The 13,135-nt window shown below is 54.3% G+C and overlaps 1 protein-coding gene across 1 annotated transcript in view; it reads right to left on the minus strand.

Annotated features, from left to right (window-relative positions):
- Nucleotides 1–13,135, minus strand: part of SYT2 (synaptotagmin 2) — a 30,393-nt gene that overhangs the window by 12,378 nt on the left and 4,880 nt on the right. Inside the window, exons 2-3 of the mRNA XM_046680039.1 lie at nt 1,086–1,280; nt 17–183 (exon numbers count right to left, since the gene is read on the minus strand). Coding sequence (XP_046535995.1) covers nt 17–183; nt 1,086–1,263 — 345 coding nt within the window. The 5' untranslated portion in view covers nt 1,264–1,280. The remainder of the gene's footprint in view (nt 1–16; nt 184–1,085; nt 1,281–13,135) is intronic.

Consider the following 13,135-nt stretch of genomic DNA (forward strand, 5'->3'; position numbering starts at 1 on the left):
CCCCCCCCAGCCCTACCTGGCCGCCTCGCATGTCCTTCATGTTCATGGCGTTCTTCATGCCCTTGCCCTTCTCCTTCTTGTTCTTCTTCTTCTTGCAGCAGCACTTCTTGCAGATGCAGAAGCAGCAGGTGAGGAGCAGGAGGCCAGCGACCACGGCGATGGCAATCAGTGCCCAGGGCGGTACTGCCCACAGAGAGGAGACCGGGGTCAGCCGTGTTGTGCCTCGTCACCCCCAACCCCACAGCATTGGAAAAATGGGTGAAGACTCTGAACCCCCAAGTGCCCACACTCCACATTTTTAACACCGCCTATGAGTGGTTTGCATGTAATCCGCATAGCTGTGCGCGCCTTTTCCTGAAGAGCTTGCTCTTCCTTTAGTCGGCCGCCTTTGTGGACACAGCCCGCTACCTGAGAGACAGTGACCAGGATCCACGAGGAAGAGAGAAGCTTGGCTGTACAGAGTTTTGACCAGTTCGATCTATGGAGAACCAGCTCATAGTGGAGAGGATGGGAGGGTCCTTATCAGGCCCAAGTGGAGAAAGAGCCTTGAGAGGGTGACCGGAGCCAGAGGCCAAGATCCCTAAGGACCTAGAAGGCTGGGCTTTGTGAGACTCAAGCTTTGGGGGATGGGCCCCGGGCTGCTCTCCGTGGTCCTGAAGCGCCAGCTCCCACCCGTGTGGCGGCTCCCTTCACCTGGATCCCTGGTGTCTCCCGCACAGACTCCACCAGGAATTCAGAAAGTGGTGGGGCTTTTATTTTCAACTCTCCAAAATAAAGTCATTTCAAAGTGTGACTGGAAAACTCGAAGAAGGATTTCTGTTTCATAATTTTTCATCTTCTTTTGGTTGCATCTTTTGACAGTTTTCTAAGTTATAAGAACTTTTTAGCCCTGGGAGGTTGGGGCACATGAACCCCCTTGTTCCCTTCATTAGTGCCAGTCCACATGCCCCCCACCCATTCCTGAAGAGGCTCCCCGGATAATCCAGCCTGGAATCTAAACGTTAGGGGAGAGCCCAGCCCAGCCCAGTGCACAAGGCCCTTCCTAACTCCAGCCTCACCCCCCGCTCAGCCCCCGAGACACTCACAGGGGATCTTGTTCATCTCATTGAAGAACTTCTCCTTCATCTGGGCAAACACGTCGCTCTTGCTCTCCCCAGCACCCCCACTCTCAGTGGAGTTGTCCACGGGCCCGACTGGCATTGTGGCGGTGGTGGTGGCAGGAGCCACAATGGGCTCCTGGTTCCTCTTGAAGATGCTCCTCATGGTGGCGGAGGGGACAGCTGTGGACGAGAGGGGAGCAGGATGAACATCCCAGAGGTCCGAGTGTAGAAATATCTGCCCCAAAGACCAGGAGAAGCTCTTTCAAGAGCTAAAGACTGTTCATAACAATCCCTTCACCATTCAAAGATACTTCCCTTAATATTAACAAGAATAATAACAGCAATAATGACAGCCATCACCGAGTTAGCACAGACACGTGTCAGACACTGTGCAAACTATTTTCGTGCATGATCTCATTCAGTGCAAACAGTACCCTGACGTCGGATTGTTACTCTGGTTTAACAGATGTGAAAATGGAGGTTCAGAGAGACGGGGCGGTTTCCCAGGTCCCTTAGCTAATAGTCCTGAAACTGGTGTGTGAACCAGTCGGCTTGACTGCAAAGCCTGTCAACCTAATGGCCGTCACGTATCTCATTTAAACCCAACCACGCGGTCTGGGAGGGAGGCGAGGTTTCTCTCTTGAGGATTCCTTCTTGAGCCTCTCTGCCCCTTAACCTCCATGGCTTCACCCTGCCTGAATTCTCCACCTGTCTCCCTAACATTCCCGCTCTCAGCCTCCAGCCCCCCACGACTCTCCTCAACCACCTTCTCTCTCTTCACGGCCCCCTCAGCACTCACGCAGGGTTTGTTTCAGTCTCCCCTCTAGGGACGTGGTGCCACATGCACGCCTCCAGCCACGTCCTCTGCTGGGCTTCAGCCCCCAACCCTGAGTTCATCTCCAGCCCCAGCCCCTCTGTACGGCTGCACATTAGCTTTCCTACTCAAATAGGTGGTATTCAGTGATAAGAGGAAGAATAAAAGTAATCTGGGCTTATTGCAGAAAATTCAGGATGAGGGAGAGAGAGGACAAGAGAAATTCCCCTTGATTCTCCCATCCAGAGGGAACTCAGGTTAGCGTTTTGGAGCATTTATAACAGGATTTTCTCTGAGTGTTTCACATGTCGAGACCAAACTATATATCACTTGTCATTCTGCCTTTTTTTTAACATAAAATTTTATCATAAGCCTTTTCCTTTATCATTAAAGATTTTGTTTATTATTAAATAACTAAATATACCCCATTACATGGTAGTTCCATATGTTTTTTTTAAAGGATTGGCACCTGAGCTGGCAACTGTTGCCAATCATTTTTTTTCCCACTTTTTCTCCCCAAATCCCCCCAGTACATAGTTGTATATTCTAGTTGTGGCATGTGGGACGCTGCCTCAACATGGCCCGATGAGTGGTGCCACGTCTGTGCCCAGGATCTGAACCAGCAAAACCCCTGGTCGCCGAAGCAGATCGCGAGAACTTAACCACTCGGCCACGGGGCTGGCCCCTCCGTATGTGTTTAACCATTCCATTCCACTGTTAGACATTTAGATGGTTTCCAAGTTTTTGCTAGTAAAAATGGGGCTGTGATGGTCTTCATTTAAGGCAATGTTCTCATGAGTTTTCAAACTCTGCCCCCAATCCTATCCTCTCCACCGAGCTGTTTCTGCTTCTCAAAGTCGGGGGGCGGCCTCCTCCAGAAGCCCCATGAGGACAATCCTGGGTTGGCATCAGCGTCCTTCTGTGCCGAACACACAGTGGTGCCCAGGAGATATTTGCTGACAGCAGTGTGCACCACGAGGTGTGTTCGGTCATAAGAATACAGAGCGCGTCTCCTAGAAGCATCAGATTTACTTAATGGCAATTTGCGGCATTAGTTTTTTGTTATAACAAATATTACAGAGTAGGATGCAAACAGCACAAGAATTTTTAAGGTAAAAGTAAGACTTTCCTCCCTGCGTGTTAGGGATGAGTTCATTCTCCTCTACACTCCGGGTTCTTCGGGGAGAAATTTTGGGAGCTCTGACGTTCCATCCCTTCCTTTAGGAAACTGAGTCCTCACTATGAGCCTGCTCTCACCCTCGAGCACAGCTGGTGACCTGTGGGTGGATGCAGACGCATCTTCACTCGCTCACCAAGCATTTATTAAGCTCTTACTATATACCAAGATAAAACAGCCTTGATTCTAAAACTTGTCTTGAAATGAGAAATGAACGTCCACCTCTGGGCGGCTGACACTCCCCTCCAGTTTGATGAGAACTACAAGCAGCCACATCACGAGACAAAGATGAGTGTCCAGAGCCCTCTGCCATCTCCCTCTCCCCTCATACTGTCCAGGATCCCCACGGCCTTTCTTTAAGAGAGCTTTATTGAGATATAGTTCACATACCACATAACTCAGCCATTGAAGCTGTACAGGTCAGTGGCTTTCAGTATGTTCACAGAGTTGCGCAACTATTACCAAAATCTAGTTTTAGAACATTTTCACCACCCCAAAAAGAAACCCCATACTCATATTATCAGTCATTCTCCATTCCCACCCTCCTCCCAGCCCTAGACAACCACTAACCTCCTTTCTGCCTCTATCGATTTCCCTGGTCTGGACTTTTCGTATAAATGGAATCACACAATATGTGGCCTTTGCGTCTGGCTTCTCTCACTCATATAATGTCTTCAAGGTTTATCCATGTCGTAGCCCATACCAGTATTTCATTTCTTTTTATTGCCAAATAATATTCCATTGTATAGATAACCCATTTTCTTCATCCATTTATGGACATTTAGGTTATTCCTATTTTTTGGCTATTATGAATAATGCTGCTATGAACGTCCACGTAGATGTTCTATGTGGGCACATATGCTTTCATTTCTCTCGGGTAATGAAAGAAGTGGATCACTGGGTCATATGGTAACTCTGTGTTTGACATTTTAAAAAACCACGAAACTATATCCCAAAGCGGTCGCGCCAATTTATGTCCCCGCCGGCAATGGTGAGAGTCCCACATTCTGCACATCCTGGACAACACTTGTTATCATCTGTCTCTTTGTTCACAGCCATCCCAGTGGAGGTGAAGTGGCAGCTCACTGTGGTTTTGATTTGCGTTTCTCTAATGACTAATGATATTGAGCATCTTTTCATGTGCTTTCTGGCCATTTGTATATCTTCTTTGGAGAAATGTTTATCCAAATCCTTTGCCTATCTTTTAATTGATTATTTGTCTCTTTACTATTGAATTGTAAGAGTTCTTTATATACTCTGGATACCAGTCACTTGTCAGATATATGATTTAAAAATGTTTTCTCTCATTCTAGGGTTATCTTTTCACTTTTTTGATGGTGTCCTTTGAAGCACAAAAATTTTTAACTTTGATGAAGTCCAATTTACCTATTTCTTTTGTTTCCTGTGCTTTCAGTGTCATATCTAAGAAACCATCACATAACCCAGGGCACAAAGATTTACTCCTATATTTTTTACAGGAATTTTGTAGTTTCAGCCTATTCATTCTGAGTTAATTTTTGCATGTGTGTTTTGCATATGGATATCCATTTGACACAACACCATTTGTTTAGAAGACTATTCTTTCCCCACTGAATTGTCTTATAAATGTGAGGGTTTATTTCTGGACTCTCCATTGCACGTCTGTCTGTCCCTGTGCCAGTCCCACCCCGCCTTGATCACTATAGCCTTGTAGTCTTGAAGGCAGGCAGTGTGAGTCTCACAACCTTATTCTTTTATGAAGATTGTTTCAGCTGTGCTGGGTCTCCTGTATTTCCACATGAATTTTAAGATCAGCTCACAGATCAGCTTATTTCTGCAAAAGCCAGCTGGGATTTTGATGAGGATTCCCCTGAATCTGTAGAGGAACTTGAGAAGTATTGCTCTCTTAACAACAGGAAGTCTTACAATATCTTCCCATTTATTTACTATCTTCTTTAATTTCTTTCCATATTGCTTTGCAGTTCTCAGCATACAAGTCTTACATTTCTTTTGTTAAATGTATTCTTAAGGATTTGATTCTCTTTGAGGCTGTTGTAAATAGAATTGTTTTCTTAATTTGGTTTTCAGATTGTTCATTGCTAACACATACAAATACAGATCTTTGAATATTGATCTTGCGTTCTGTCACATTGCTCAGCTCACTTATTCATCTAACAGTTTGTGTGTGTGTGTGTGTGTGGATTCCTTAGGATTTTCTATATTCAAGATCATGCAAATGGAGATAGTTTTACATCTCTCTTTCCAGTCTGGATGCCTTTTATTTCTTTTTCTTCCTCAATTGCTTTGGCAAGAACCACCTGTACAATGTCGAACAGTAGTGTGGTGAGAGTGGGAATTCTTGTCTTTTTCCCATTTTGGGGGGAAGCGTTCAGTCTTTGCCCATTAAGTATAATGTTATCTGTGGGCTTGTGTAGATACCATTTATCAGACTCAGCTCCCAGGGGCGTTTGTTCTGGATTCACCCTCTAACCACGCCCCACCTGGCAGTCCTACCCCCGCCTGCACACAGCCCCCCACCACCTCCCTCCATGCCGGGTCCCACAGCACCCAGCCCCTCCCTCACCCTCACAGAGTGGGCAGGAGGCACCCAGGCTGTAGAGAGGATGGCCGTGACTCCCAGGAATGCCCTCCGCTCGCCAGGTGACGCCAAACAAATCTTTCTGAAACTTGATTTCCTCGAATAAAAATTGCAGAAAATAATACCTACTTTTTGAAACTTCTGTGAAAATTAAAAGCATAAATTTGATTGTGTCTGGCACAGAGATGGTGTTCAAGAAATGTGGGTTGGACCTGAATCTGAGAAGTGTTCCTGAGCCTCTTTTAAGGTGTCTAGAAGTGGCCTTGCACAGCACAGGACCCGAGATCCACACTGGGTGTGACCTTCTCTCAAAGAGCTGAAAAACCCGTGGGCTGAGAGAGACTGGGCTACTGCGAACCGCCCAGGAACGAAGGGGCTGCACGTCTAGATGCTCAGGGAGCCCACAGACCGGGATACAAAGTGGGGGAACTGCATCTTAAGAGGCCTTAAAGTCCCAGAAAGGGGGGTTGGACTTCCTTCTGTCCCCAGCAGGAACTGTCGAAGGTTTCTGAGCAGAGCGGTGGGCGATCTGTTAAGAGTGGGGCTGTGGGAAGATAGGTGGGCAGGGAACGGAGGAGGTGAGGCTGGGGCAGGAGGCTGGCAGGCTAGTCCAGCAGGCAGCCGGAGATGGTATGGACCCAGACCAGGTAGCATGGTGGGATGGAGTAGAGAGGACAAATGTGGGAGATATTCATTTGTTCGTTCACTCATTCAACTCATGTCATGGTCCCTTGTGGAACTTACCATAAAGTGGATATTAAATAATTGCATATAAATGAATGTAATGTTGTAATTGTGACAAATGCCACAAAGGAGAGACACTTGGTGGTATGAGTTTATATTGGGGCATATTTGACCTAATCTGGAAGAAGAAAACTGCCTTCCTGGGGAACCAATGGTTGAACCAAGACCTGAGGGATGACAGAGCAGTGTCCACATGAAGAGGAGAGGAACCAGCAGCCCGAGCAGCAAGAAGAGCATGTGCAAAGGCCCAGGGGTGGGACACGGTGTGTGAATCCAGAGCCTGAGGAACAGAGCGGTCGGAGCAGAGGGAACATGGTCGAGGCTGGAGGACAGGCAGGGCTGGGCCAGGCAGTAACTTTCAGGCCACAGCAGGGAGTTCTGTCTCCACCCAGAGAAGCATGGGGAGCTGCTGGCGGGTGTTAGGGCGCGGACAACATGTGCAAACTCACATTTCAAAAGTTTCACTTTGACCGTCGTGAGTGAAACAGTCCAGAATGGAGCATGACCCCAGAAGCAAGAGGGAAAAGAGCCGAAAATTGCCAATAATGAAAGTCTCGTCAGCCCCAAGCCCTGATGAAAAGCAAGACAGTGTTCCAGGGGCATCAGGGGGGAATGATGCCTGGCTGCCAGGAGGGCACAGGGGCCGTTAACACAGCAGCAGCCACAGGTCAGGGGCTCATCTGGGGCCTGGAGCCGGACACCCTTTTAAATCCATGAGGACAAAGCCGCCCAGACGGCAGGGAGCAACGAAGCTGCCCGGGAAGGCGGCTCCTGAGGGAAGGCCGGCGAGGGCACTGGGCGCCCGGCTCAGTCACACGTCCGGTCACAGCGGAAGGTGCTCAGACCAAAAGCCCTGGGTCGTCCCGGCCCCCCTCCTGCTCTCGCCCCCGCGTCCGGGGCATCTCCAGACTCAGCTCCACTCACACTGTTTTCCAAACTCTGCCCCTTCCCACCCCTCCACCTGGAGTCCCACGACAGCCACATGTATGGCCACCAGGTTGGGGCCTGTGTAAGAAGAGGCCAGAGGGCGCGCGCCCTTGCCCCTCATGAGGACACAGAAGAAGGGGCCGTCTGCGACCAGGAAGAGGGTCCTCCGGAACCCCCGCGCCGCCACCCGATCTCGGACGTCCAGCCTCCGGGCTGAGAGATTAGTGTCTGTGGTTGGCAAGCTGCCCGGTTTAGGGCATCTGTTGCTGCAGCCGCACTGACCCAGACACGCACCCCGTGCTCTCCTGCGCGGCGCCCCAGGACCACCACACCCTGAGGGCGGTGGGCGCCCAACAATGCTCAGCATCACCCGGCCCTCACCGCACAGACCCCTCAGCGCGCTCCCCTCACTCCCCCGCCTCCCTTCACGATGGACACTCGAACCCTCCATTTCCACAGGGTCGTGGCTCGCCCGCAACCCCATCACCCTTCTCGCTGTTATTAGGAGCCATTGAAGAGCACTCTCTCAAAATGCCCCCACCCCCGGCCAAAGCACAGACCTTCGCACAGCTAACTGCCCTCTCCTGACCCCGTTCCAGCCGAGGACGCTCCTCCTGTCCGAGCCCAGTCCCTGGCCTCGCGGGATCCCTCTGACCTCGCCAGGGGCCTGGGCGATCCCTGTTCCGTCTTAGGCTCAATTCCCTCTGCTGGGTCTTTCCCATTTTAAAACACCACCAACCCACCGAGGACGACCCCCGCCCCTCCTGCCCGCTGCCTGTCTCCCTTCCCTTCAGGCCACACTCCATCACGTGGCCTCCTTTCCTCACCGCCTCTGCCCCGTCAGCCCCTCCACGCGGCTCTCTGTAAAGTCACCAGTGACCGCGAGGTCCTGCGCCCAGTGGCCTTTTCATTCTGGTCGCACTTGACCCCCTCCGTCCCCTTGGACAGCACTGCCCGCTCTCCCCCTAATTCTGACTGCTCCTCCAGCCGCCCCGAGCGGTCCTTCTCAGGCCGGCACCCCGGGGGTCTCCTCCATGCCGGCCTCAGCAACACCCCCATTCTGGGGTCTGCCAGAGCTCGACTCACCCCTGAGCCCCAGGCCCAAGGTCCAGCTGGCCCCTGGATGTGTCTGTTCCACCCCCCAGTATCTACTCTTGGTCACTGCCCACCAGTTCTGGACGTGCCACCAAAGCAATCTTCGTAAAACGTAAACTGACATGTCATTGTGGTTAACAGCCACCCTGGGGACACAAGCCGAAATCCTAGATGTGGCCTTCGAGGCCCTCGTGCTCCTGTCCAGCCTCATGTCCTCTCCCCTCCCTAGGCCTCTAACACCAACCACACGGGCCGCCTGTCATGTCTTCTAATACCATGTGTTACCCCCCACGCGTCAGGCCTCTGCACACGCCATGCCCCCAAATCTCCAAGTTAGTGCCTGCACAGCTTTCTCAGCTCAGCTCAAGCGGCACCTCCTCAAGGGAGCCCTCCAGAGCACACCCAGGCTCCCAGCCCGGCCAGACGGAGGCCCCCCGACGCTCCCACTCTGTCCTGCTGCTTGCAGCTCCCACACGGCTCCTGATGACTAAGCAGACAACCACTGCAGCTCGGGGGCAGGGGCGGGCGAACGAGGCCACAGGCCAAATCCAGCCGCCAACTTATCTTTGTAAATACAGTTTTATTGGGCGCAGCTGCTCTCCCGTTTACATCCTCTCTCTCTGGCTGCTTCCACACCACAAGAACAGAGCTGGGTAGTTCCGCAGACTGGGCGGCTGGCAAAGCCTGAGATGCTCACCATCTGGCCCTTCAGAGAAGAACTCTGCCGACCCCTCCCTAGCGGATGTCACACCGCCCGGCACATGACAGGCATTCAACAAACGTGCAGCTCCAGGGGCAGATTTCCACGTGGCCAAGTCTGCAGCTCAGTGAGGTCACCTGTGTATTTAAAACTGCAGTCCCCACCCCCAACCACTGCCACCTCTCCCCTCCCCTCATTCGTTTTTCTCCAAGGCTCCTGCCACCGACTGACACACCATACATTTTCTCCATTATCTGTCCATCTCCCTCACTAGAAGCTAAGATTTGTGAATGCAGAGATTTTGACCAGCACATAGTAGGTCCTCAATAAACACATGCTAAGGTGTGGGTGGAACGGAAACCTCCTCTGTCTACAGAGCCCGCGCTCTCCGGCCCTCAGACCTCGCCGGGTGTGAACGTCTGTGATGTCACCAACTATTTCTACAGCACGTAAGCGTCTGTGAAAAAAACAGACTTTCATAGTCCCTCTTCAGACAAGCGTACAAGGTAGGTGTTCTCATCGCGACTTATTCCACCCGAAGCTAAGGAAACACAGACGCTGAAGACTTGGCACCAGTTCTCAAGACTCCTGTAGGAAAATGGCCAGAGAGGTGAAGTGACCTATCCGAGGGCACACAGCACGGCCTGGGCGCTGTGCTGGGAGCCGATCTAAGTCTCTGGACCCCAGTCCGGTGCTCCCTCCCCTACAGCACGGCTGCCCCTCCATCCCGGGATGATTTCCCACCCTAGGATGCAGGGTTCCTGGGCCTGAGCGGGGACAGAGACAAGAGCAGCACGGAGGAAAAGGCAGATCGTTGGAGATTTACTGCTGCCGCCGCCGTGCTCATGGCCCAGCCTGCAGCCCTGGGGAAGGTGGGCAGCTGGGAGGTGGAGGATGACGGATGAACTGGGGCTCCAGGATGGTGGACTCCTCTGTCTGGTGGGAGCTGCTGAGCAGGAGAGCATGAAACGGCACCACTAGGCAGAGCTGGTGTGGGCATGGCTGCCGCCCGGGGGCAAGCTGGGGGCTGGGGAGGCGCCCACTCTGGGCTGCAGAGGGAGGGGTCTGGAGGCCGTCAAGGGAGCAGATACAGGCAAGGGAGGAGGAAGGGTGTCCGGCCACCACCCTGTCCCCAAAGCCTCGCTCAGGGGTGGGAAGTCAGGCCCAGGAACTGGCATTTTACGGGCACCCTTTCCTCTGATGCAGGTGGTCAGGGGTCACGCTTTGGAAAACAGAGCTCTAAGAGACACGGATGGACAAACTTGCCAGAGGAAGTGAAATAGGCCCCAAGGGCTGGGCCACCCTGGCCGCCGCCCTCCACCATCAGGGCTGCAGGAGGAGGCGCAGGCCCCGCAGGTTCCACCGTCTCAGCTCTGTTCCAGTCAGTCTGCTGGGGCGAGGGCACAATTCAGAAAGAAGGCAAATTCTGCCCAGACCGGGAAGGGGCCTGCCCGCAGGTGGGCAGGAGAGTCAAGCCTGGATCTTCCTGAATCCACGTCTGCTGCTCTCGGGCTCTCTGTCTTGCAGCCGAGGTCAGGGGGCCAGGCTCAGAAAGGGGGTCTCCAGTGGTGGGGCTGATGCGAGAGGAGCAGGGCGGACAGAGGCTGAAGAGCTAAGTCGGGGAGACTGGAGACAGGCATTCTCTCCTTCCACCAGCCCCCGCTGCCATCTGTCCGTCTGTCTGTCCAGGACACTGCTAGGCTCCTGGGTCTGTCTCAGACCCCCGCGCTCCAGACGCTGCCGCTCTCCTCCGGGGAGGTCAGTCCCACCTCTGGGCTGCAGCCTCCACTCGCCCAGCCGTCTCCACCTGCACAGACCTCCCCGGGGGTCCCCGCTTGACCTCCCCCCCCTCCACGAAGCCTGCACTCTACCCGAGAGTAGCAGAGAAATGGTCGTCTGGGTCAGCTTCCCTGGATGCCTGGCATGGCCCCAGGGCTGGGAGCGGCTGCACCAGGAGGGCGGGGTCGGGGGGGAGCTCAGGCAGTGGGTGTGGTCTAGGGTCCTTGCACCCCCAGGACCACGCTGGGACCTCAGAGCTGAGTTTGCTTCTGCCAGCCCCTCGTGGGAGCGCACTGCTGGGGAGATGCCACTGGACCCCACAGAGGCCACGCTGCACCCTCCACCCTCCTCCTCTGCCCTAAGAGGGTCGGCAGCCCTGATGCCCCACTCTCCCTCCGGCAGGTGTCCGGGGTCCCTCAGTGTCGTCCCGGACGAGACTCCCATCAGAAGGGGCCCCTGATCCCACATCAAGTGAGTAAGTTTGATCCCCACCCCAACCAGTGCACACGTGCGCACACACTCGCGCACACTCACCTCCACGGCCACCCGACCGACTAAGCGTGACTCGGGGACCATGCGCTTGTGTGGATGACCCCACTCGGCCCGGCCCCGGCTCATGCAGATAATGGAGAGAGAACTGGACACAACTTATTCAGTCTTTCCCAGCATTGTGTTTGCAGAAGCCAGAGTAACAAGACGGAACTAGGTTAACCGGCAAGATATTCTCGCTGAAGCTACAAAAGATCAACCCTCAAGGATAAATTTGTCTTTAGTTTTTGTACCGATGCTCCGGCCCGACATTTGGACCTGGGAGGCAGAGGATAAAGTTCTAACGAATTCATTTTCCGGCTCATTTTGAAAGTAAATTCCCCATTTCCATGAGTTCCCTGTGTACCAGGGCCGGATGAGCCTCCCTGGTCATCCGGGGCCACCTGCACTCCAGAGCGAGGTGGCCACTGCCCGCGCCCGGAGGCAGAGCCTGTCCTGGACCGGCTCTGGAGGAGCGACCCACTCCATGGTTCCCGAAGCTGGAGAGTCCTTCCCAGGGTCTACCTTCAGTCTCTCCTGCTGTGGCGACACTCATTTCCCTTCTCTGGCATCTAAGATCAGGTCCCTTGAGGGGGGCCCGGGGTGGAGGCCCCAGGCTTGAGGCACAGAATGCGATGGCCGGGACTGAGCCTCATTCTGACACTTGGTCACCGTGCGCAGCCTCCAGCCGGTCTGTTGGCCTCCCCGAGGCTCCACTGGCGCATCGTAAGCGAGCGTGAGCCGCCCCTGCTCTGCCGGCCTGTGAGGCTCACGGGATGGCTCCTCCAGTTGGAGGCCCTGTAACCCTGCGGCTCCCACCCGCGTGCGGCATCTCTCTGAACCGAGACTCCGGGGGCATATTCTCAACCACAGACAAGTACCACCCCGCGCTGTGAGAGCCAAGGGGAACTCAGACGACACAATCCAAGCCCTGGTTTGAAACATGAAGACACCGAGGCCCCAGAGGGACGGGAGTCCCCTCGCGCCGCGCAAGAAGCTTGGCTAACGGAGGCAGAGCATCAAGGTGTCCAGCCCTCACTCACTGCTGCTCTCGCCCTCGCTCCAACCCTGGGAAGCCCCTCTGGTTCCATTTTCACCCTCCGATAACTCTAGCGGGTAGGGAGTCAGTGGTGAGGGGCAGGGACGCCCGGTCAGGCCAGGCCCCAGACCCTCCCCTCCGCCACCCCAGCCAGGACCACAACGTGAGCCAGGAGGGAAGAGACCGAGGAGCTGGAGTCCAGACTTCCGACAGCCCAGCATCGGGGACAAGCTGCTGAGTCACGTCCAGCCGCCTGGCTATCCCAGAGCAGCCCGTTGGGGCTCAGTCTGCCCCCAGATCTGCTGCATTCCCTCCTCCTCCTCCCAAGACTCAGAATCCTGGGCCCTCATCCACAGTCCCCCCTTCCCAGCCGCTACAGTGTCTCCCAACCCACAGCAGCTCTCCTGGGCTGGAGGAGAGGGTCTTCCATGGCTGGGCCTCAGGGGCTCGGGAGTGGCTGGGGCCCAGAGTGGGTGACACCTGGGAGCTTGGGGACCAGCAGGCCCCGGGCTGCCTGGCATAGGTTGTGGGAACTGTGGGGGGTGTCACAGGGCCTCGGGGGCCCTGTGTGTGTTGCGAGTGTGGGGCAAGGGTAGGCCATGGCGCATGGGCAGTGGGGGGCTGGTCTCGGCGGCGGCCATGGCGCATGGGCAG

This window comes from Equus quagga, chromosome 12 (genome assembly GCF_021613505.1).
Source record: "Equus quagga isolate Etosha38 chromosome 12, UCLA_HA_Equagga_1.0, whole genome shotgun sequence".
Classification (NCBI taxonomy): domain Eukaryota; kingdom Metazoa; phylum Chordata; class Mammalia; order Perissodactyla; family Equidae; genus Equus; species Equus quagga.